Source organism: Mytilus trossulus, chromosome 8 (genome assembly GCF_036588685.1).
Source record: "Mytilus trossulus isolate FHL-02 chromosome 8, PNRI_Mtr1.1.1.hap1, whole genome shotgun sequence".
Taxonomy (NCBI): domain Eukaryota; kingdom Metazoa; phylum Mollusca; class Bivalvia; order Mytilida; family Mytilidae; genus Mytilus; species Mytilus trossulus.
Genome location: NC_086380.1, coordinates 27897821 through 27924987, shown reverse-complemented (window position 1 = coordinate 27924987; position 27167 = coordinate 27897821). Strand labels below are relative to the sequence as shown.

The window sequence follows — 27167 nt, the reverse complement described above, 5'->3', positions numbered from 1 at the left end:
AATGTGCAATAACGTGTTGGAAACCAAATTCACAATAGAAAAACATAATCACTTCACCAAAGGAAGTAGTTATTTCACAACAGCAATCAAAAACGAAGAAATTTGTCTATCCTGTTATGTCTATCCTGTTACTATGGTTGCTATGGTTACAGTAACAGGATAGACAATTGTAGACAAAAACGTCGTTAATTTTTTTATTTTAACATATAGGTGCAAAACGAATGAAATATTTCGTTGTTTGAAGTCATCTTCAGGTTATAACGTCTTAATCTTCCCAATTAAGCATTGGCAGGTGCAATACTGATATCGGTAACAGGATAGACAAAAAGGTAACAGGATAGACTTTTATATAGTAATAGATCAGAAACGTACGTTCCTGTTACCAATGAAATATAGAGAAAAGTAAACTAACTTATGAGGGATTTACTTGATGTTGGGTTTATTTGAAAGGGTGAAAAAATGCCGAACAATATAAATTGCTATCTAAGACTTGCATTACTGGTGGTAATTTTTACAAACTTTGAAAACCAATTTTTAGAGGCATTTTTCAGTACAACCTGGAAAATTGGCAAATAATCTATCATATTACAGAATGAATATATATAGAAGTTTATTCTCTTGAAAAACATCTAATTGTCTACGTAAACAAGCTTAACATTTTATCTAAACCTTTTCTTAATAACCCAAAATTCTTTTGAAAATGGTAACAGGATAGACAAAATAATGAACCACCGATCAAAAAATGTTTCAATATATTCTTGTTTGACATCATTAAGATTGCATCTTTTAATATGTTGTTCTTAAAGTACTATTTGTTTTGATTTGCTTATGTAGAGGGTTGTTTGAATAAGTAACTTTTAAAAAAAATGTCAATTTCAAAATTCGACATTTTTTGAAAATGACCCATCTATGTTGTTTCACGGGGAAATAACTCTTAACTATAAACCTTTCATACGAACGGTTACTTGCAACGGTTGCTTAAAAGCATAATCGAGTGCACACACTATTGTTTCCTACGAATACAAGAAGAAACCACATGAAATTAGTCCCAAATTACAGCTAAAAATTTTCAAAACAGTTCTGCATATGATTCCTTAAACATGTGTTGATATAAAGTGTATGCATCAATAATTTTCAAAAGTTTAATGACGGCTCCCACTTGGTCTTACGGTTGGTACGGTAGCAAATCTGGAAACCTCTACTAGGTGACACTTGCAACCACAAGTAACGTAATATTTTTTTTACATTTACATGTTTGCAGTTCATGCATGTTCCTATGTTTTTTGGTTATTCTAAAAACAATTGTCCTCCCACATTATACTTACTTCCGATATCTTCAATTTTAGTGAGCATAATTTAATACAGAAAAAAAAAAATGTAATGTATAACATCGACATGCTAATTATAAAAGATTACCAGATTTAATTAGCATGCTTTTTTAAGTAATTAAAATCTTAAGTTTGTATTTCAATTACAATTGAACTTTTTATATTAGTTTTAGAGTTAAGTTGTGTTGACCAGTTATATGCACTTGTATCTAATAAACTTGACTACCTTCTACGGGTACGGTCCGACCGTATGAGTATTTTGAAAAAGTCCATGCGGACAACAATTAATTTTCTGAAGCCTTTTGCATGCTTATCACATGTTCTCATTTAAATAGCTAGCAAATGGAAGGATAAACTGTTTGTTGTCACTGATGAAAAATACAAAAAATGCCAGTTTCAACAATGTTAAAGGTTCTATCAAATTTAACCTAAAGCAGAATGCATTTGTGTCAGGCTAGTATAAGTATACTGTGGAATGATCATATATATGAGGTAAAGTCGTTTGATACAGTACTTTCTACTTCAGGTATAAACATTCCTTATGCTAATGAAGAATACCCTGATGTAGTAATGTTTGAGTTCTGGGATCCTGATAGAATACAAGGAGACAAGGTATGTATCAATGTTAGGGTTTATGCATAGTGATACGAAAACTGTTTAATATCACCTACCAGCTCACAATATGAAGCTTTTGATTATAAGTTGAGGGTCATATACTATCCAGTGGTGTGCCACAATATAAGTCTTTTTGAAGAGTGAGCACTACGAAAGTGCAAAATAGCTTCTCATTTTGTCTAACTGCTAAAATATTTCTATGCTAGGTAAAGACAATCAGATGTATGTGGACAGGAAGATAATTATTATTACATAGCTTTTATAGGAAGGAAAATATATATCACAATGCATACAATAATAGCAATTATATATATATATATATGAAACTAAGAATAAAACAGAAATTAAATAGAATAACGATGTAAATTAAGAGCATTGAAAGGAGAAATATATATCACAATAAATACCATAAAACATATTAAATATAACAGTCAATAAAAAATAATGATGAAAATTATAAGTATTTACATTCCAGTAAAACACAGAGAAAAAATAAATAAAACTGTCTCTTCAATAAAATCGTTAAAACTAAAAATTTAAATAATTTAAAAATAAAAACGTCCTATCACTTAAACTTTTAGAATAATAAATAATTATCTCAGGTCTTACACATCACAGTACGCCAGTCTAAAAATATGTGTCTTCAAACCTTTTTTAAAACGAGGAAGCGATTGTTCTTTCCATAAATGAATTGGTAGGTCATTCCACAATGTAGCTCCAGCTCGGTCGAATTGTCTTTCACCGTATCTTTTAGTGCGGACATCTCTTGGATTCGTTATGAGTCCTTCATTTTCTGACCGAAGTGTTCTAATAGGAGCGTATGGTACAATCAGTTCTTTTAAATATTTAGGTGCTTTATTGTGTAATGCCTTAAAAACGTACAGTAAAAGTTTAAAATGTGATCGGTATTTCATGGGGAGCCAATGTAGCTGCATAATTCCAAATACCTCTACAAACAGCATACTTTTTAATAGATATTTTGCAAATTTGTACATCAACATGATCAAATAAACAAAAAACAAAGAATAACATTTGACCCATATCCAAAAACAAAAATGTCCTTCCTACCTCACACATCCATTTGAATGGAATAGTCTAGATTAGGTTTCATGTTTATGTCCTTGAAGTTAAATGATTACTTCCTGCTTTATATCTAGAATATTTATATCTTGTTCTATGTTTAATTTTACAATTATCAATGTTTTTATTTGTGTTTTATAGGATGAGTTTCTACAGATTGTAAGTGATACAGTTGTCAATAATAAGTACATTCACATGGAGTGTGTCCTGAGAATCAGTCCTTATCATCCACAATACATGAGGGGTACAATACAATTCTCTTTGAACTTTTTAGAGATAAAAGATGACCTCATCGAGGAAGGGTGAGTACTATAGATCATTTGTAAGTTTTATGTTTAAAAAAATCCAAGTCAGGAACGTGTAATTTAGTGGTTGACTTGATTAAAGTTTGTCATGTGTTTTTTTTTTTTATATTAAACTGTTACATGTTAGGCTGTTAGTTGGGTTGTTTGAATTGTTTTAAATTTTAATATATTGTTTGTGTTTTTCTAAATTTTGGAGGTTGTACAGAGACTTGTAATTGCTTAAATCCAAGTCATTTAAATTCTGGTAGATAGTTGTCTCATTGCAGTGTACATGGATCTGCTGTACCCTTGCAGTCAATCAAGGGGTGTTTCTATAATGGTGGAATCTCTAAGTACATACATATATTGGCAGATAATCACATTACATTTTAAAAAAAGGCACTGATTATAAAAAAAAATAGTTGTACAGAATATCTGTTAGCATATTTAGGGCATGCTGTACATGTAATAATGGACAAATGGTTACTTACCTCTCATAGCATGGCTAATTAAAATTACCCCAAAACAATGCAGTGACATTTAAATCTCCATAAGGACTCTTTAAAGAATTTAGTGTAGTAATTATTCTAATTTTTTTATACATGTTATAGTTTGCAGAGTTTTGCTGAATATCCTATGGCCTCTCTACATGAGGGAGTATTTCTAAATGCGACCCATGCAGAAGCTTATCTGTCCATTTTCTCACCAACAGTAGACCAATATGATGATCAGACACCAAGGTCACCTTGTAAGTATCTCCATGGTAATATCACAACAATGTTATAAAATGAAAGCTGCTTAAATTTAAGGTAGTGTATATAGTGAAATGTACAGAACTTATGATTGATAACACTATTTTAATTAGATTCTTTTGTTGTCACATCATATTGAAACTTAGTACACTTATTGATGTGAACATTTATCATGTATAACAAAATAAGTGGCCAAAAAGAAGGTTTTCAGCCAGATTTTGCTGTACACTGAACATACACAATGTACACATTTATAGTCTTTTTATATAGATGAATTGTCATAGTTACATGTATAAATAGACATATATTGATATGCTAGTTTGAACAATCAGTAAAAATTAAAACAAAATTAGTTTTAAAACATAGTTGACATTTCAAGTAATACCGGTACTCTGAAATTTTATCATATTGAGAAGAATGTAAATTCAGTGTTCGTCAGTAGAAATGTTGACCAGTTGTTTCTGCTGTAAAGATAATTTAATTGATAAAATAGTCATTTTAAATTGTATTTTAATTATTCAAGTACCACAGAGTAGACAGGCCAAGGGCAGAGCGCCAACCAGTCATGCACCAAGTCGCGCACACAGTCGAGCACACAGCAGGGTCAGCCAAATAACAGGACATAGCAGAAATAGAAAGTTCTCATCAGCTCAGGGCCAAGATCTCACTCGTATAAAACAGCATGTGTATGACAGAATGGACCATATCAAACCACAGAAAGTTAGAATTGATGGGTTCCGGATTGGTGATGAATCTTCATATGGACCATTTGCCTGGCAGATCACTACACCCATCAAGTAAGTGGGTTATGAGACACTGTCATATTGTTCCATTCGGATTCTATAAGCAAAGATATCTAATAATGAACTCTATTCAGTAGTTGTCATTTGTTTATGTGTTACATATTTGTTTTTTGTTTTTTTTTGTACATAAATTAGGCCGTTAGTTTTCTCGCTTGAATTGTTTTACATTGTCATTTCGGGGCCTTTTATAGCTGGCGATGCGGTATGGGCTTTGCTCATTGTTGAAAGCCCTATGGTGACCTATAGTTGTTAATTTTTGGGTCATTTTGGTCTCTTGTGGAGAGTTGTCTCATTGGCAATCATGCCACATCTTCTTTATTATATCTACTGTATAAGGTTAAATTTCTTACAATATTGAAAAAAAAATCCATACTTTAAGCAAGTCTTTGAATTCACAGTATAACAAGTTGACAACACATTTTTTTTACACTTTTTTGTGATATTTTTTGATTAATTGCAAAAGGTTATTGTAATGTTTTCAGAGCCTACTTACAAAAGAAAATGGCCAGTCATCAGATGCATGCAGAATTGTTTGAAGCTGTACTCTGTGGAATTCTGTTATGGCTACTGGACAGGTAAATAACTATATTTAGTGGAAAAATATATATACTTGTGCACAGTATTCCATACTCCTTGAGTTTAAAATGAGACATTTTTACGCTCAAAGAATTTTAAAAGTAACTTAGGTAAAGCAAGGAAACAGGAAATCCCTGAACTCTAGGATTTGTTATCAATCCAAAGTTGTATGACTTTATTTTTGGTCTTTTAACTTAAGATATTAAAAACTCTTAAAAAGGCAAATTTGTGTTTCCTCATAGTTCTTTATATTAGGTCCATATATGTGAACAGTCACAGTGATAGAAATTTGAGATAGACATTTGCATCGAAAGATTTCATCACCATTGACACTGATAAAAAATATTAAAGTTATTTTTTGTTTACAGAGAATCATTTAACAAAGATCTAACTGTTGAGTTGTACAAACTAACCCACAGTACTGCAGGATCATTATATCTAATAATGGAACAGAATAAAACATTACGCTATATTCTCAAAGCTTTTGTTAATGTGAGTAAAGATCATTATATCTAATAATGGAACAGAATAAAACATTACGCTATATTCTCAAAGCTTTTGTTAATGTGAGTAAAGATCATTATACCTAATAATGGAACAGAATAAAACATTACGTTACATACTCAAAGCTTTTGTAAATGTGACTAATGATCTTTTCGATCTTTTCTATGAGATAATATCAGATTATTACATTTCATTTTTCATATCGAATGTTTTATCAGCCCTAGGTTCAATATCAGCCCAAGAGCTGCATATAATCAATTGTTGGATTTAATAAGTTTTTTGCTTTATGTGAATAAAAAGAGATATTTGTTTTATGCCAATTAGACAGTAAACCAATAACACAAATAACCAAAAAGACACCTTATTAATAACATATATAGTCTTCAACAACAAACAGTTGTATTCTCTTAACTTGTCATGTTTTAGATTTTTTGTCAGATTTCGGAATTCTCTGGTTTAATCCATTTGAAAGCCTTGAAAAAATTTGTCCGGTGACCCCCATTTTTCTGTTTTAAATATTTTACATGTATAATGATAAGCCGTTTGTAAAAGTCTTTTTAAATTTTAATTACTTTTTGGAAGTTTTTCAAAACTTTGTTTTGTCAATGATAAAGCTATGAAAAGTCAAGAGAGATTTCTTCCCACCAAAATTTCAATGGCTAATATCTCGAAAACAAGCACAGTGACCTATATATATTTTTTGCTCTGTGGATTCCTTTATTAATTCCCTATCAATATAAACTAGTGTTTGAAAAGTTAATTACTTTAAAACTGAGAAGCGAACTCCCTTAAGCCCAATCATATAAAATTGTTAATAAGTTAATCACAAACTATCAAGATATGTCTAATACTTTTAGCAGTGACTTAAGAAAGTTTCAAGAAACACTGTTTTACTGAAGATTATGGAAGTTTAAGTCATGTTACTGTCATTGATGACCCTCTATTGAATTCTCTTTCATTTTAAGTCTAACACTGATAGTTTGAATGTGGTACTTTTTAATTCCTTACCACTTTTTGGTGATACAATATTTTTTTTTTCATTTTCATTATTTTGAATTGTAAGGTATACAAAAACTTTACACTCTCAAAGGTTAATGATATACTACTAGATTACAGGGAGCTTCAAATTTATGTATCATTATGCACACAAAATTCAAAACAACAACATACACTTATCATTCAGCTGTCCTATTTGACCTTTTTATTGTTGTCTTTAAACATTAAGATAACGGTGAGAATGATCTGAGAAAGCAAAACCTCTAATGGAGGTGGTGTTAAATTTTCTTCAAAATTAGTATCATTTACATATTCTTTGTTTTTAACCTGACACCTCTTCAAATGATTTTGTGGTCAACAAGTTAAAATTGACTGTATGAGATCATTGGGGAATTTCAGGGATGTTTAAAACCCAAGTAGAAATAAGTCCAACGGTATATGATATAATATTTTGTAATGTTTCAGAGACAGGAAACAGGACCAATGAGGGAATACCTGGCATTGTATAGAGAATCTTTTGTTCATCTGTTCCTAAGTAGTTTGTAAGTATTTGTATTTTTTGAAGTGCATTCTGATTACTTTTGTCACATGCCTAGCTGGAAAAATAGCTAATTTGACATATTTATCATAGTTTATTTTTTTATAGAGTGTTAGATATCAGTAAAGCAAACTTACATGTGCATTCATTAAAATTGAAATAATTTGTTCATCTCAGAATTATAAAGCAGAGATCACTTCATGATCATACATATTCTATTAACATATTAAAATCAAAACTTTTATTTTCATGTGATATCCAATTGATATATTTCTTTTCATAAAAAAATGACTGATAATTATATACAACTAATGAGTCAAAGATATAATGTACCATTATTTATAGATAGGTTTTTCCAGAATTAGATATATCAATTTGACATAGATTAAACATAGAAAAGAGGTGGAAAATATATATACCAAGATTTACAATGGAAACTCATAATTCGAGGTAAAACTGACAATGTCATCGCAATAAAAAAACAACTAATAAAAGATGATAAATTTTCATAACTCTACATACAAGACTAACATCGAGCAACACAAACCCCACCAAAAAACTATTATTTTATTAGGAAAAATCATAATTTTGATTACAAAGTGTGTAAAAATATAATAATTCTGGTATTTCTTATAGATATGAAAGAAGTAATGAGCAGATAACTGTTGGTAAGGTAGCTGTAGCACAACTTGATGATCTGATGCCCAATAGTATGATTCAGTTTGGGTCATATGACCATGTACAAATGGTAGGTCTGAATACCTGTGCACAGATATAAATTGCTTGTAACACTCTAAAGAATCATTGGTACTGCATCTTTTTTAACCTGAGTGAATTTCACATTTAATATCAAGATTACATTGATCATTAGGAGCAAACAAGTGGAAGCTAACACTGCCAGAGTTTGCTTGATAAGGAAATCAGTATGTTGAACATTGAAAACAGTTGAAATTTTTGGACTGGTTGTTCAAAGTGTTATATTTATTTTAGTTTTTGATGTTATAATGCGTAATTGTACATTTTGGTGGATTTGCTTTTCTCTCTATAGATTTATGAATTTTGAACAGCGGTATACTACTGTTATTTACTATACCTGGGTATAGGTAGCGTTGTCAAATTCTAAACATAAAATTCTTTAACATCACCCTAAAAATAATATCCAATAATACAATAGAGTTTATGAAACATGAACATGATGAACAAATACAAATGGTAGCATTTTGTACTCATAAATAAACTGTCATAAAATGATATTGCTGATGTAGGCATTCTTATTAAAGCTTTTACTGTCAAAATAAAAACTTTACTGTTCTCAAACAAGATAGTGTTTCTCATCATCCTTATAACATATTAATTAATCATTTTAAAATATGATTTATATTTCAATAGGCACTGAAGACATTGAAGAATATGAACTGGTATTGCATGTCCCTTTTACTACAGCTCTCTGAGGATAGTCTGAACAGGTGTCCAATATTTAAGGTATGAAGAACATGATTGTTTCATAATCCCTTTTAATGTAAAATTGATATTTATACTGTTGAAAAATAGTTTGTTTGTTTGTTTCATATTTTGAAATGAATGAATGAAAGCTCTACCGATTATATATTTTTGAGATTATTCCCTGCAATTAGTCTGTCTTAGAAACAGAAACTGTACAAAATGTGCTAATTAAGATTTTATCTATTATTAATATATTTGTTTAGGGGCCAGCTGAAGGTCGCCTCCGGGTGCAGGAATTTCTTGCTACATTGAAGACCTGTTGGTGACCTTCTGCTGTTGTGTTTTTTTATTTGGTCGGGTTGTTGTCTCTTTGACACATTCCCCATTTCCATTCTCAATTTTATTCTATTTATAGATATAAAGTTCTTATGAAAATAAATGTCTTTCTTAACATTTGATTTTAATTTGTTTTGGAATAATCTTATGTCTTTACTAGACAAGTATTAAAAAAGAAGATGTGGTATGATTGCCATATCATACAGCAATATACCATAGACTTAATGATCTAAAAGTTAGTTATTATAGTTCATTGTACAGCCATAAACAATGTTCATGAGTAAATCAAGATATTAAAGTCTGTGAAATGAAAAATGTAAAATAAAATCAAACAAAATTACTAACATCCTGATTTATGTACAAAACAATTAACAAAAAATTAATATGTTATAAACCAACAAACCACCACCACTTAATTACAGGCTCCAGACTTTTTTACTCTTTAGCTTTTTAACATTAATTAGACATTATTTTTTTTTATAATTTCAGGATATTCTCATAACCATGAAGTCTACATTCCCAGATGTTATTCCACAACCTATCACCAGACACAGGAACAGACAGGATCCAGCAGTATGTATAGTCATGCAATATAATAAATGTTATTTAATATTCTATGTTTTCTCCCTGTATTTAATAAAGCACCAGTAAAATAGGGGTAAGAGCCTGTAGCCCTTATTACAAAAAATCTTAAGTGTAAAATTAATCTTACGATAAAAATATTTAGTTGAATTGTTAAGGAATATTTTAGACTTACGATCAATTTTACACTTAAGTTATTTTGTGAAAAGGGCTGCTGATATTTGCAACATCCATTATTTCTCTGGGAAAACAAACAATATATGACAAAAATACAAACAACAGTATACAAAACACAAAATAGAAAACTAAAAACTGAGCAACAGAACACTGCCAAAAACCAGGGGCAATCTCAGGTGCGCTAGATCTGAAACGTAAACTGATCCTGTTCTATGTCTAAACTGTGATACAATACATGAAAATTTGGTAGATTGGGGTGCTCATTTTCGCCATATCTTTCCATGTTTTATACAGTTCATGTTCAGGTCTATATGTTTTTGAAGTATACTGATATTTCTATATGAAGATAACTTCAAATGCAAAACATTCCTAAGCTTGAAAACATATTTGTATGAAAATAATCGTCTGTAAAGTTAGATTAAAGGGTGTTTGAAATATCCTGACGTTTTGTCAATGGGGGACACATATTGCCGTTTTTACACATCTATTTAAAACCAAATAAATGCAGCTTTATATAATATTTATCATAAAAATTTAATTATAGATGAACAGCAGACATTTCAAAAGTGTCAAAAAGAGAAACTTAGACCAATCAGTCAAAAACTTATTAAAACAAAATTCTTTGAAAATCCTATTTTTCATTCAGGAAAATGACCGTTGGCCGTTTTTCGTCCCTTTGCAGTAAGTGCTGTTATTTTGTTTAATTTTAAAAGATAATCATATTTGTTATAAAATTATAATTTATTGGCTTATTTCTTCAATTTTAGCCATCCGTTGAAGTTTTTACACCTCAAAATCATAAAACTGCGAAACTATGTCCCCACCGAATATGAGCCCCCCACTCTACCTATGGGAAAAAAATATCCACAATAACAACATACATTTCTGCTTTTATAGGGAGTTGACCTGGAAACTGATGTAGTACATGGCTTAGAAGATGAAAATATTATAAATCATGAAAGATTAGGTTTGTGAATACGCAGTCATGTCATATTCATTTCTGAGGGATTTTTACTTCTGTTAGATACTTGAGATAAGTTACGGAGAAATATTTGTAAATATTATCAAATTACTTGTATTTTATGTACAGTAACTGTAATGTTTTCATTGTTTTCATTATAGAGGCAAACTTGCATTTTATGTAGTAGCTTTCCCTCTTTCTCTACTTCTCCTTGACAAAACAAAAATGTATGAGTCGAAAACATCTGAACAATTAATGAATGGAATACATACTACAGACTACATGTTGAACGACAAATTTTAGTGCAAATCATTTTGCAACCACTCGTCAGTAATTTTTATTGGTAAATACAAGTTTATGAATGATTACTGAAAACTTTTCAAAAATACGGAACCTTTGATAGTTTGTTACTGATTGTGTCAAAAGGGGCTGGCATCTATGTTGTTGCATAATAAACAAACTAAATATGTTATTGACATGAGACTTTTACTTTCAGTGATAAACATAGATGAATGTGAAGCCAAAGATTCAGCTCCTAAGACAATATCAAGGGAATCTGTTTTCATTAAAGTATGAGTTACACAGTTCCAGAATTGATAGTATTTGAGAGGGGTTAGAAGGCACCTCTATAAACATTCGAACGACAGCAAATTATTGAAGAAAGTTTGCATGAAGAAGTGCAGAAAAAATTCAGTCAATTTAAATTTTGTTCTTGTATTTGACATCCTCCCTCAACTCATCACATTTATTTTCTAGAACAGCCCTTGTTTCTTTTTTATCATTGTTATAAATCTTAAATCGATGTTAAAAGTGAAAGGCATGCTAATGATATTTTAATGATATTTGCATTCCTATATAGATTAAGGAGTAAATCGAAATTTATGTTATCAACATTTTCATTCCATGATTTCAATGTATTACTTTTTATATGTTCAATTTTGAATTTTAAACATAAGTAAGTCCAAAATTGAGGCTTAGAATTGTTTTTCTCAGAAAGCAATTGTAATTGACTTTTCATGTAATCATCAGTTTGAGTTTTGTTATATTTATTTTCCAGTATATGATAGATACCCATTTAGATGAATCATGGCACAAGTACTTGACAGAGTTGGTGACAGCAGAGTTTTTCCCTCCAAATCCTTTTCCACGTCTAACAACAATCTTTAGACAGAATGCTATGAGGTTAGTCAATTTTTACTGGTAGACAACAAGTGTCAAAATTATAATACAATTGTTCATGTTTTTAAACATAGACATGTACTATGAATCATATCATTTGTTGGATACCAATTTTTGTTGATATTGTTGGTATAGGTGAACCTCAAATTTGAACGGTAACGAATAATAAATGTTTGATAGGCTAGTATGCAGGCTTTGGCAAAATTATAAAATCATATATCCACGAAAATGTAAATTTTGCTCAATCCACAAAATTTGGTACCCACAGAAATAAATCAATCCATGGTAAATGGAGAGAATATAATATACTTATTAATAAAAGTGAAAGTGATACTATTTGATTCAAGATTTCAGAGCTTTAACATCCAGCTATATGTTAACTCTGCTTAATTTTTTCCAGTCATTAACTCAATATTTGTAAAATAGGTCAACAAAAAGCATCAGTAACGAAATTCTTAACAAGGGGCTTAAAAGAAATGTTTGATTCGTTATGATGGAGATGCTAAAGCCTATCATAAGTTTTGAATGCTTAACTTCGGGAGAAACTGTTTATTCATAGGATTAGGGGTTAATTTAATGTTCAACATCTTAAAGATTTCTGTTGTTTTTAGTACATTTTTTTTGCAATAATATATTTACATCTTATTTGCAGAATGTATCAGTAAATAAATCAGTATATGAATGTAATAGCTCATTTTAATTTATAATTACAGAATGGACCTGTGTTTTGAGAGGGATTCTGTGATTACAGAGAATATCTTAAACACAAATATCAAGTTAGACGATAAAGAAAATTTTATTTACAACATTCCTGGCATTGATGCTTATGGTAAGTATAACTTAATCATGATTCTTAATCACAAATACCATAATACTGTGGTTTCACTATTATTTATAGGGTACCAATTTTCTGGTATTTCGTGGGTAAAGGCGGATTTTTTAAAATGAACAACAATTTTCGTATGCAGATTTCAACAAAACCAGGAAATCAAATATCGATGAACAACTCAACATGATACAAATTTCCCTCAATCCACAATAATTGATTTCCATGTAAATACATGAATCCACAGTATTTGATCTTACCTCAATATATCTGTATTGTAAGTGTGCTTGACAAAAACATTTAGACACTTATATGATGAATTTATTTTGTAAAAAGTCAAATAGAAATTTTAGGGAAAAATTAATTTATTACTAAATGCTGTATGCATGGAACTTAAATAACATAAAAATTAGAAGATGTGGTATGATTGACAACAATATAACTTTTCATGAGAGGCAAGATTATCAGGAATTGTTTTATTTAAACACTATCTGGGCACTGAATGACCTAAAACAATGAGCAAAAAAGCCATGATGAGACAATTTTGAAATAATCCTTTTATAAAAATGCATGTACTGCTCTGTGACCAAACACTTGCAATTGGAAGAGTAGAAATTGATTAGAAATAAAGCTAAATATAAAATATTTTCATATCTTAAATGAAACCTTGAACATTAGAATTGATTTGCATGAAAATAATGCTATCATTATTGACCTATACATGTTTCTATAATGGTATATTGTGTCTGTTTATTTCTAGGAACACCAAGTGCTTTACAAGTTCTAGACACTGGAATCTACATGAACCTAAGTCAAATTGTTTCCATGTTGACACAACAGAACTACATACAGAGAAAAGGTCCATACAGGGTCAGTTTTATTTTATTTAAACACCTTGTTTGTTGTCTATTATGCATATGGATGCAACATTTAAATGCTGTGAAATTAGTATTTGAACCTTATTGCTTTTAATAATTAGGATTTTACTAGATTTTTGTTACATGTAACATAAAAAATAATCAGTATTACAAGAACCACAAAAATGGTATGTCACTGAGATATTATTTTTATCGATAGTTTTTGTTAATACATGTACAAATTTTCAGGTTTATGCATATCATTTAGAAACCTTTACTAGATAAGCAGAAACAACTGGTTACAGGAAAATTTAGACAACAAAAACTCATTTTAAAAGAAAAACTATGATTAAGACAAAGTACAATTTATAAAACACTGAAATAGGAAATTAAAAAGACTGAACAACACAAATTAAACCCAAACAAATTTAATATTATATGTACTGAAGATAAATAATTTATTCTCTTTGATCAAAAGCTATACATTTGCAATTAAATAATTAAAAAATATTATTTCTGAAAACATTTTTTGATTATGAAAAAGGTTAAATTTATTTTGAAATGCAATATTGTTACCAGGTGAATGATTCAGGTTTTTGAGAAGTACTGTGGATTCATTTATTTTTGTGGGTACCAATTTTAATGGTTTTAGGAAAACTTACCTTTTCGTGGATATTTAATTTCGTGGTTTTGGCAAAGTCCACACTTATTCCTTTAGAAAATTTGTAATTCGTTGAACATTTGAATTCGTGGTTCTCCAGTACCCACGAAAATTGACATCCAACAAATATAAATGAATCCACAGTTTCATGCTTTATGACTCTCATGTGTTCCTGTGAACCCGTTGATTTAATATGTGATTGTATTTGGTAATTTACCTCTTGTTTCACAGGTCAATATGACAGAATGTTTTTTAAAATAAAGAAAATTGTGTTGTATTGATTATAATTACACAACTACAAATATCTTTTTAGGTTGGTATTTGTTTGGCATTAAGCGGTCCTAGTATACTATACGGTAAAATGCAGCCATATTTAAATGAAGTGGAATTACACGAACATTGCTATATCATGGGACCACCTGGATGTCAAGGGGAGGCAGTTCAATTGTTTGCTATGATTGGTTAGTATATTATATCAACCTGTTGAATCTAAAATGCTGACTTTTATACATTTTTCTGCTTCCTTCACCAATAAAAACTGGCAGCCACGAAATAACCCAAAGGCATTGTGTAAGAGTAGTTCCCAAAAAAAAATCAAAATCAAATCAAATCAAAAATGACCATTGCCCCTAAAAATAAATTAAAATCACTTAGTAATACATGTTTATGAATTTAGTTCTAAAAATGTTGAATACTGTGGATTCATTTATATTCATAGATACCAATTTTCATGGATTGAGGAAATATAAAAAAGAAGATGTGGTATGATTGACAATGGTAAACTCTCCACAAGAGACCAAAATGACACAGAAATTAAAAACTATAGGTCACTGTATTGCCTTCAACTGGCTCAATATCTTTAATTGTTTTTCCATAGGCGATAATGGTAACGTTTTTTCCTGTAGCTCAGTCCATATCGTAAACTTGGATATGTATGATAGCTTGTTTCGAAGCTGTGACATTTTCACATATGTGGTTAAATTTTCGGGGTACGAAGTGAGATTACTTTTTCCGTAAATTAGCAAACCCCGAACATCCTTTTGTGATGCGGCTCCTTGTGGTAAAATATCCCCTTTTTAACACAATAAGTTCTTTGAAAATTTAATACTTTGAACACATTCAATAGCTCCATAGTTTTTACACATTTATTCTATGTTCCTCTACTTTCCTAATCACCACAAATAATTAGGTTCAGTCATTTGTTAAAAATAGAAACATGTCCAATATCACTACACAGAGATTTTTTCTTTACACGTGACTTTTGAGTACCTCATTTCAAGGCACATTAGGGATGTTGTCCCAACTATGAGCAAAGCCCTTACCGCATAGTCAGTTGCCTTTTCGTGGATATTTAAATTTGTGGTTTTCCCAAAGTCTGCATATAACTCTAAAGAGAATAAACATTCATTGAACATTAACATTCAAGGTTCCCAATGGTGACCATGACATCCATTAACAATTGGTATCCAACGAATAATAATGAATCCACAGTAAACTGGCCCCTTTTTTTTACGTACTTTAAATTCATTATGTTTTGATATGCCTTCAGTTGTAGTTGCATAGCACTTGTACAAGAACACATTGAATTCCATTTATTTACAATCATTTCAACAGGACTTAATTGACCTACTTTTTTTTTCAGTCCAGAACTACCTTGTTGATCTGATACAAAAGAATATGATCCCAGTATCAGGTATATATTTTGGTGAAAGCCAGAATAGATGGACATGGGAAGACATACTTACACTCAGAGCTGGATTTATATCAGAATTCTGTACAATCTGTAACAGAAAGGAACCCATATTTATGAAGGTAAAGATCAGTCCCTGAAAAGTTGGTTATAATTTGTTACCTTAATGGAAGAGAAGTATGGTGTTAAAAAGAATAAGACTAAAAAATCTCTGAATTTGATACATGTAGTTACATGTTTGCAGTGCCAAATGAAAGAATGCTGTCTAAATAAAAGTTTACTGTTAACACACTAATCTTTTTTTAAGGCATGCACACTGTTTTTTGTACATAACTGTCTACTGAATTATTGCAAGTTCATCTGAAGACCATACTTCTTCTCACACATTCAAGCTGTGGGTTGCCTTACTGTGAACTTTTCTCAATTTTTCAAAAGGACAGTTATAAAGGATATTAGGGGCTTTAAAGTTAAGGAGTGGTTTGGTAAAGGTCGATTTTGGTCTCCAATTTCAGGTACATTGATCTGATGAAAGATTTTCGACACCTTTCAAAAACAGCCTATATTTATGTAACAGAAGTATTCTACTTTCCAAAAAACAGCATAAAGGGGTCTCATTGGGGGGTTCCGATCCCCGATCCCGCTTACTGTTTTGTTAGATTCCCATATCCTACTTAAGCTATGTATGTAAGCAATTCTTATTTTTTTTTTGTCATTTCCTGTGTCCCGCCAGACCTCATTTCCCGTTTCATGACACAATAATTTGACTTTCACGTGTCACACTTACAAAAAATCGGCAATCCCGCGTCACACTTAGACCCCAAGGAGACCAACCTTAAAGTTTACATCTTAGCGAAAAATGGTCTTAATGGATCTACTGTATTTAGGTTTTATTATTGTTATCAATGTTTAATGTTTCGAGCTGCATTCTGCATGCACATGATGCATATTCCTCCTACCAATAAATATCTTTCTGACACTACTTGAATTACACTTGCTCCAGCATTCACTTTGGATAATCAAGGTGCTTCAATGAAATTTAAAGCCAACACATTTTTAGATGCTAAGCTAGACATAATTGAACCATTTTCACTGTACAAGACAAAACAATATACTGTAAAATTAGAAATTATTGCGAGCATTTTATATTTGCAATTTGATCACTTTTGCAATATAGATCCTGTTTGATTCATATAAAAAATTTCATAATGCGAGTTTAAATTATTGCGATAATAACCGAGTTGTATTTTCACACTAATAAAAAAATTACATTAATTTCTGAATTTACAGTAATCAAGATTTATAAAGGGAGAAATATGTATTATTACCTGTGATATTTCCAATTCATTATTTTTGCAGGCCTTTGTTTTGATGGACCAATGGAGATATGTTCCAGTAAGAAAATATTTCCTACTTCACTTTATGACAGATGATGAAATTGAGTAAGATTTAAAAAGAGATAGAAGATACCATAATTTGGAGAGAAAGAGAGGGATAAAATAAAAAAAAACATGAAAAGACAGAAACACATAGTCTACAAACACTGACCAATACAAACTCCATCAAAAAAAAAAATTAAGGTTCATTTAAATTTATAGCAATGCATACCGATGTACCAAATAAAAAAAAAAATGTTGCAAGAAGATATTTTTATAAAGATAATAGGGGTTTATTGCCAATGAGACAACTCTTCTCAAGAGAGAAAATACACTGAAATTAACATAAGGTCACCATACGGCCTTCAACAATAAGCTAACTTAATATCACATAGTCAGCTATAAAAGGCTCTGAAGTGACGAGTGTAAAACAATTCAAACGAGAAAAGTAACAGCCTAATTTATGTACAAAAAAATGAAGGAAAAACAAATATGTAACACAGCAACAAACGACAACCACTGAATTACAGGCTCCTGACTTGGGACAGACAAATATATACATACATAATGTGGCAAGGTTAAACATTTAAGTGGGATCCCAATCCACCCCTAACCTAGGACAGTGGTGTAGCAGTACAACACAAGAATGAACTAGAAAATCTGTTAAAAAGGCTTAATTTATCAGATGGATACAAATAGAACTACATCACACAAAAGCACAGAGTGTATGTGAACAGGTACCTGTACATTCAAACAACAAAAAGCCACTTAGTACAGATCTGAGAGAACTCACAGTTACTGACAGCTATTTGAAAGCCAATAAAAACTTACAAAAAAAATCTTGCATATAATTAATACTAAAAAGTTAAATCAGAAAAATAATGAACTCCAAATAAAATTAAATTGAAGTCTCTAATCACATGGCAAAATCAAATGACAAAACAAATCAAAAACAAATGGACTACGACTGTCATATTCCTGACTTGAAATGTAGAAAATGGTGGATTGAACCTGGTTTTATAACACTAAACCTCTCACTATGTAAGACAGTCTCATCAGATTCTGTTATATTTACAACGATGCATGAACTAAAAAGACATAATAAAATAGCCAAAATATGGGTACATTAGCAAACTCGCAAATTAGCAATCAGTACACATCCAACAACCAATGGATTTAGTGTAAAGACGTTATAAACAGTCAGAGAAAAAAATTGACCTTATGCAATGCCAAGATATTTGGGAACTGAAAAGGAGGCAAATTAATAAATGCATTTTCCAACATCTATTGAGTTATTTTTATATTTATGATTAATATCCACCAAATTTTCTGTGTTGTTAAAAAGTGAAATAACAAAAAAAATGCCTAACGTAAAGGAATTATCTGTGTATCAAACAAAGAATTGCTGAAAAAAAGTCTATTTTCAAATTATTAATGATTTTATTTTACCAGTGATGTATATTTGTTTTCTGTATTTCAGAGGAGAATTATTCTTCCCAGATAATCCAGTAGCATTCTACCAAAGCATATTCCTTAGCAGAGATAGGGTAAATAAACATTCAAAAAGTGGAAAGATACTAGACGAATAAACAACTATCAGTTAAAGAAACACAAATAACACAACTGCTGAAAGAAGAAAAAAAGAAGAAAAGATACACAGTCCTAAAAACATTACACAGAAAACTGATTAACCATGACTTAAAATTTTTAAATGATGAAAAGTTGGATGACTTTAAATATATTTGTATTTTAAAAAGTGAAAATTGAACAGAAGGCAGCAAAAAAATAACATTTATAATATGCTTATAGAAATTGTATCGGTAATATGATGTCAACACTAGGGGCTTTATTTTTAACGAAAATCAATGGACAAATACAATTTACTTTTTCCTTGGACATTCAAAGAAGTTGTTTTTTATTTTAAATTATTTTACATCTTTTATTATTGCAGGCAGCATTTCACTATCAGAATGGAGGACCAAAACAGGGAGTGAATCCCATGACTGGTCCTAACGTAAAGAATTCTGTCAATCATTTAGATTATATGATGGCTGCTGCCAAGTCAAGATCTGATTGGATAACAGTTCACAGGGCCCTCCTACTGAAGAGTCTCATTCAGCAGGTACTGATAATCTCAAGATTATAAGAAAGCTGTTCCTTTCTTACGATCATATCTCAAATGAACTTATTTTTAGAATCTGATACCGTCACTATGGAAAACTTCAGATATTAAACGATGATTTAATAGCATTAACACGAACAATCTACAATGATATTTATATTGTTTGTATAGATCAAATATTATTCAACTTTTTTTCAGAAAATTGTTTAGAATAAGATAAATTTATAAAGATGAAGAGATGTGGTATGATTACAAAGACACAGGCGAGTTTAGAGGGCCCAGGGGACCCAATCCCCCTTTTTCTGGGAAAAATTTCGTTGATTATATAGGGAATCACTGAAGCATAAGATCTGCCACTGCAAGGAGACAGCTATCCCTAATTGTAGGTCACAGCACAGCTTCAAAAAACGTATACTATATAAAGACAGCTAGTATTTATTTTTATTACTGCAAATTCTGAATTTCTGTTTGTTTTTCATTATTAAATAATTGGTTAAATCTGAATATTTTTTGTATGTGGTCATCTTTATTTTTGACAGAATGACACCCATATTGGTGAGTCCTGGAAGATGCTTCACTCTGTAGCTGCTCAAGTGGAGTATATTATAGCTCTCATTGATGCTATACAGGATCTGGTTCAACTAATTATAGAATATAAGGAATTCCTTACGAAATATGAGTCATCACCCAACACAGCTGCAAGTCAAAGAACAAGGGCAACACCTCCTCAATCCAGAGCTCAGACCGGTCAAAAGACAGCTGATTCACATAAAGCAAGAAAAGCAAATACTCTATTACCGAATTTCCAGGTAAATTGTAGATTAAGGATATTAAATCAAGATTACCAGTCAGAAACTGTCAGATATATCCGTTTTATTAAGCTTACCCATGGGGTAAGGTTACTGTTGATTTAAAAAAAAATTAAAAAATTAAAGAACATTATGGTTTGCATTGCAGCATTATTTCTTTTATAGGAATGGGAAAAAAATGAAATATTTACGCTGATTTAGAATACATATTTGATAACGCGTAACCATTATTATCTTTACAGGCAATTATTAAATGCTTTCAAATACTACTCGTCTATAAGATAAAACAATAAAACAAAGCTATCAGGTGAAACAAAACTAAATTTCCCATTAACATAAATAAAGTTTAGGATCACAAGATTATGATTAAGATACAATTGGAAATATAGATACATTAAACCAAAGTAATTTTGTTGTAACAGGCTATGTTTAATTCAGGGCTACAACTTACACTCGATTTTAAATTTTAATTTTGCATGCATTTCATATGTCATAAGAAATATTGAAATATTCATTCAATTATTTAATAAGTATAAAACATTTGTTATCTTTTCATTTGATAGTTTTGAGCTTTTGATTTTATAATTTGATTGTCGACTTTCTGTTTTGAATCTTGGAGTTCAGTTAATTTTGTTATTTTACTTTTTAATAAGTCAATATACTGTGGATTCATTGATATTTGTTGGATACCAATTTTCATGGATTTCGTGGGTACAGGCCTAGGAGAACCATGAATTCAAATGTTCAACGAAATACAAGTTTTGTAAAGGAATGAGTGTAGACTTTGCCAAAACCACAAAATTAAATATCCACAAATATGTAAGTTTTCCTCAAACCACGAAAATTGGTACCCACGAAAATAAATGAATCCACAGTCACCAAAATAAGTAAAGATGAATCCTTTTATCACTCTTTCAGAGTCCAATTGATGAAGGAGTATTTGGTCAGATGTGCATGGTGTTCCACAGACGTCTGGTAGAGATATGTAAAGGGAGGATAACTCTTGCTAGCACTGCATTATCAGAATTTGTTAAAGCTAAATTGAAAACATCAATAGAAGAGGATCCACATCTTAATAACTTTTACTTTGCTTACGAAGACCAGGTACATTGTATTTGGAAAATTTTTTATTGCTTTCTTTCAAAAATAACCATTCAAAGAAAACTTTTGTAAATTAAGTTTTTTATCATAAAGTCCGCTAAAAAGTCGTTTTATAACAGTTCTTGGTAATTATGTAACATAGCTTTGGCTTTAAACTTTTAAATATAATTTTTTTCTATACTTTGCCAAAGTATAACTGCATAGCTCTTTGCCTATTGAATAAGCCATGTTATTTACTTGATAATTATATCCTCAATCCCAAAGAGGGAACTGTAGATCAATGCACCCTGAAATTTTGCACCAAACTTGATGACAGAATTCTATACTGCTAGGTGCATTTCCACTTCCCTTGCTCATAAACTTCCTGTTTACTGAATACTTAAAAAATTAGTGTGCAAAGATATTTTTAAACAATTTGTATTATCATTATTTATTATACTATTGATATTTTTTGTAGACATTATTCCGTTTGGAAGAAGTGAAGCATATGATGAGAATGGTGCAAGACTGTTTATCTTCAGATGTACATTTGATCAGTGACAAAGCACAAAGTGTTGTAGATAACCTTGAAACAAATATGGATGAAGGTCGACCTAGTTCTGTGGCATCATACATACTAAATGATCCTTACATGAAAATTAAACATCCAAGAGCCCAGATGACGGCCATATTGGAATGATTTTTACATAAAGATTGATGTTATTGTTTATCGATCATGGAAATTTAATAGTGTTAGTAAGGCATGGTTTCCTACTGACACATATTCTTGTATTTATGTAGCCTTGGGTAATGAATGTACTCTACAACTTGCAACCAAATTCTTTAACGAAAAGATAGTCTTGTGCAATCAAATCGGTGCATTTTTTGTATAATGTACAATTTTAGTGGTAAGGCCACGGTTTTTTAATTTGTTGGTTTACGGATTTTTCGCATAAAAAAGTCGGGTCGGTCGGTCGGAAAAAAAAAGAAAAAAAATATCTTTCAAAACAGAAAAAATATGCAAAATAAATATATATTTCACCTTACTCACAAAATGTTTGTCTTATCTGCTGTTTTGTCATCATTTCTTAACATTAAGTTCTATGAAATATTATTGATCAGTGATCATGAACATCGCATGACATCGTTTGATAATTTCCTGTAAAAAAGGGGGGTTGCACGGACAAAGACGAAATTAAATCGTCATTTCACAAACAAGAAAAACAGATTCGCGTAGCTCTCAATCAATTCAAGAAAACTTGGTGAATAATGATCTTCAAGCACAAAAACTGATAAAGAAAAAAAATATAAAAACGCCGTTCAAAAATAAGTTTCAACACACGTGTCGAAAAACTTAATAGACTCGTCCACTGGAAAAACCACAATATCGGGTTAATCAGTTGTCATGCAATCTGGTTTTTATCCCAATGATCAATATTTTTTGTTATCTATGAAACACGAAAATTTCAAATGATTTGTTAATATTCAGTACTTTAATTGATGTATTCCACCTGTCCACATTTGGACAAGTCTATTTCTCTGAGATGATGCATCTAACGGACTGATGACAAATATGGGAAACAAACTTATTTTGTAATTGGTTTTAAACACAGGTTTCGTTCCGCAAAATTATTTGCGCAATAGACATTTAAAGGTCAGTTATAATTGATTTGTCTATTTTTAGAAACATAAATTGGAAGTTTTATTTTTCACAACAGAAAGTGTTATCAACTTTGTTAATGATTAATGCATTTCATTTCATAATAGAAGAAATTTTCATTATTTTTCAGGGATAATGCATTTATTAGGGTCGGCAGGAATAAAAAACGTGAAAAGTCAATTTTATTTTTATTTTGAAAATCGGCAAAATCGGGTCGGTGGATCAGTAAACCAACAAATAAAAAAAACATGGCCTAACATCAGTCATTTGGCAAGTTACTGAAATAGCATTTTTTAGTATAAAAATAATGTGAGAAATAATGTAATTGGCCCTTGTCTCTTTACAAGATTATATATTTTTCTTTCAACTATTGGTCCTTGGTAAATGTCCCTTAATATTGTTACATAATTTTGGTTATTTCTATCATCATTGGTTTTGCTCATTGTTGAAGGCTGTATGTATGGTTACCTCTAGTTGATTATTTCTACATCATTTGATCCCTTGTGGAGAGCTGTCTTGTTTGCAATCATTCCACACCTGGCATATGGATATTCTGCTTCATTTTACCCATTACATGAAATCCACTATTTCAATATCGGTAATGAGTTTAAATCTGAGATATGATGTAAAGCTCAAATTTACAGCAACCCTAAAACAAAAACAAAAAGTTGTATGTTCAATACTTGCAATGTGTTGCACTCAACTATAGAGACATGTTCACTATAATGTTGTTTATTTTAACTTATTATGTATTAAGGTAAAAATTATAAATCTATGTATCATTAGTCACTGCAAAATCTGTTTTTTAAGGTTGTACCTAACACTACAGGGAGATAACTCTGTAAAGTCAGCGAAACGTTTTAATTATTTTGTGTTGTAAAGGGAATTTAAAGCTTCTCAATGATCAAAATTGATGTTTGTCAAATTGCTAAATAACCAGTGTAATTTTTCTGACAAAACAGTTGCTTCAAAATTTAAAAAAAAAAAAATTTTTTGTTAAAGGGTCAAAGTAAAAAATAAGCCAAATTAATTTTAGTGAAAGTTTTGGGTACCACCATAAATATATTCCCAAGAAATCCAATACTTATGTTTTGAGTTTAACTGATACTCAATTTGGTTTAAATATAATCTGAGGCTGCCAAATATAAATCATTTCTGTCCACATTTTGTTTTATTCCATATTGTTTAATGTACATGCCTGTTAATATTTTTTAAAAGTTTTATCATTACATTGAGTTTGACATATTATAATCTGTGATATCTTATGTGAATCCATCCATAGATTTAGAAGTTTGTTATGTTATAGATATTAGTTGTTGAAAGATTTATATTTTTTTACTTATTTGATAAATAAATAAAATATTGAAAAATAAAAGAAAATAGAATTATAAAATTATCTACTTTATTAGTTTGGTTTGAAGTTATATAATTAGACATCAGCTTTGTGTAGTAATGGCTCACTTTACAGGCCAACATTCTCTATGGAAATGATAATTTTTCAAGACAAAAAAACAGCTAGAGGTTCCATATTTGAATAGTCTGGTAAAAATGGAAATATTATTTTTGTTCTAAATGTGAATCAGATTTGAGGAACATACACTAACACTTACATACAAAGCCTAAATCAAGGTACAAAAATTGGATGTGAATACATGGACATGAATGAATGCCATAAATTGGATCTCACTTATTCAAAAGCAAAAGAGATTTTTGAAATTTTGGTTTTTCACAGGTCATTGAATGATGATTTAATAATGTTTGGTTACATTCAGTGGAAAATGTTTATACATAATCATGTGAGCACATTTGATAATAAAACTATCATCAGCTTGGTAGGTTAATACTACCTAGAAGGTTAACATGGATAATTTCGAAGGATTGACATTTTGACCTCCACCGACAAAAGGAAATTTCAGGTTGTAAATGTAGTTAGGTCTGCAGGTAAGGGAAGAATTATTTTCTATGTGCATTGTGCAATGATGATATCACAACACCTAAAAGGAGGTTTAAAATTAGCATTCTCTATATGATGCAGCTTGTTGATACAACCCACACAGTGAAAGCGCACTCTTTGAGCATTCCTCTTATTGTCAGACAAGGACACTATTTTACATTTTCACTTTCACTTTTATTCTTTTACGTCATAATTAATACAACCGCATTATATACACTTTATGAACATGTAAACTCTGTAATATTGTCCTGATGACGCCGCATTAGCGGCGAAACATGTCGACTCAATAAAACTATCACCTTGCGGTAACCCAGATGTTGTTGTCTCTACATATTATATTATATAGAATATAATCAAAATTAAAGGACCGAGCCTGCAAGGGCTATACATAGCCAGTTAGATCATTACCATTAAAGGTCAACAAATTTATATACAGGCCAGATACTATGGCAATAAATTTAGTAAGTTTCAAACAAAGGAGTTGGCGCAATAAGGCCATTTATATTTGCCCCAAAAATTACTGCAAATTTAAAAGTTATCATACATATTCTTAAATAACTGAAAACTTGTTCTTAGGTACAAGGTATTCAGAAAAACAAAACAAATTTGACATTTTTCCCCGTTTTTCATCAACTTTTAAGTATATTTTAGATTGAAAAGGTATGAGCACACCAAAGAAACAACTTTATATTTGGCGAGATTATGTCAATTGTTATAATAAGTTTCTGTTAAATTATTTTGCTGCGTCTTGGCTGTGCACAATGTTTCCACAATGGAAATAAGGATAGGAAACTTCATAACTTCTGTATTTTTCATCATTTTTGTGAAAACAGTACATATCATGACGTAATTGTGATGTCATCTGATAAAAATCTTGATGTTTTTCATTTATTTTTCACGACCCTATATATTTTTAAACACTTATGTGCCAATTTGAAATAGTTATCAAACATTTTATTTTCTTGGGCCAAATCCAGGCCTTTGAAATAAATAACAGTAGACTTATGTGAGAAATCTTTGATGATTGACCTACAGCCAAGTTTTCCCATGAGAAAAGCTGTAATTTTCATGATATTTTCCACTGTGAACCCTGTATAAATTGTCTTTTTTTATATAATATTCCCATTACCTAAATAAGAAATAACATATAATTGGTAATAGGAAATGTGGTGTATGTATCAGAGAGAAAACAAACAAACAACATATTTTAGTATTTTTTTTATTATTATAAACAAAATATATATAATCATGAAAATATTTTCATTCATCTAGTGTTCCATCAAGTTTATACAGGAATGTAAAGATCACAAATATATACTGAATAATTAAAAATTTAAAATGTAAGTTTAAACAAATTTGTAATTAATAAATTTCTCATTTATCTAATATTTTGATTTTTTCATTTTTGAACAATGTTGATTTGTTTTACAAATAGTAGATGAAGGGTTTTAGTCAATGAGACACCAACCGAATAAATAAATAATTGAATTGCAACATTCAATAAAAAGAATGAAATAACAAAATACCAAACTGCAAGGGAAATTTATAAAATGGCAAAAACAGATGATATCAAACATGTCAAGATCTAAATTATACATTTCTATTTAAGAAAGAAAGATTTAAAATCTGCAAATTAAAAATTTATTCAGTATAAAACTTATGACCAGAGCATGCACCAATCAGAAATACATATATATATATATGTAAAACAATACCAATCAAACACCATAACATGTACATATAAAACCTGAAATAACAATATTTGTTCCATTTTTACCTCAATATATGCTAAACACAAAATGAAGTGGGTTCAGAAATATCTTGCTTACAAAGCTTCTGAATATTAACTTGTTTGTATATTTATGTAACATTAGCATGACTAGCAGTGGCAAAGTTTTATACCTATTTTGATTAGATTTACCCAACTTTTCAAAAATAAAATTTGATTATAAAACAAATACATTTGTACAGAATTAAGTAT

At 30.2% G+C, this 27167-nt stretch overlaps 1 protein-coding gene across 2 annotated transcripts in view; it reads left to right on the top strand.

The window, feature by feature from the left end:
• LOC134680763 (uncharacterized) overlaps window positions 1-22277 on the top strand; it is a 33202-nt gene extending 10925 nt beyond the window's left edge. For both annotated transcript variants that reach the window (XM_063539993.1, XM_063539992.1), the window contains 23 exons: window positions 1855-1940; window positions 3165-3325; window positions 3919-4055; window positions 4583-4856; window positions 5345-5437; window positions 5807-5930; window positions 7404-7480; window positions 8113-8224; window positions 8866-8958; window positions 9745-9828; window positions 10912-10981; window positions 11472-11545; window positions 12033-12157; window positions 12868-12983; window positions 13741-13850; window positions 14812-14959; window positions 16141-16310; window positions 17545-17627; window positions 19042-19108; window positions 19513-19683; window positions 20223-20492; window positions 21411-21596; window positions 22051-22277. In XM_063539993.1, coding sequence (XP_063396063.1) covers window positions 1855-1940; window positions 3165-3325; window positions 3919-4055; window positions 4583-4856; window positions 5345-5437; window positions 5807-5930; window positions 7404-7480; window positions 8113-8224; window positions 8866-8958; window positions 9745-9828; window positions 10912-10981; window positions 11472-11545; window positions 12033-12157; window positions 12868-12983; window positions 13741-13850; window positions 14812-14959; window positions 16141-16310; window positions 17545-17627; window positions 19042-19108; window positions 19513-19683; window positions 20223-20492; window positions 21411-21596; window positions 22051-22272 — 3053 coding nt within the window. In that variant the 3' untranslated portion in view covers window positions 22273-22277. The remainder of the gene's footprint in view (window positions 1-1854; window positions 1941-3164; window positions 3326-3918; window positions 4056-4582; window positions 4857-5344; window positions 5438-5806; window positions 5931-7403; window positions 7481-8112; window positions 8225-8865; window positions 8959-9744; window positions 9829-10911; window positions 10982-11471; window positions 11546-12032; window positions 12158-12867; window positions 12984-13740; window positions 13851-14811; window positions 14960-16140; window positions 16311-17544; window positions 17628-19041; window positions 19109-19512; window positions 19684-20222; window positions 20493-21410; window positions 21597-22050) is intronic.
• The last annotated feature ends 4890 nt before the right edge of the window (window positions 22278-27167 follow it).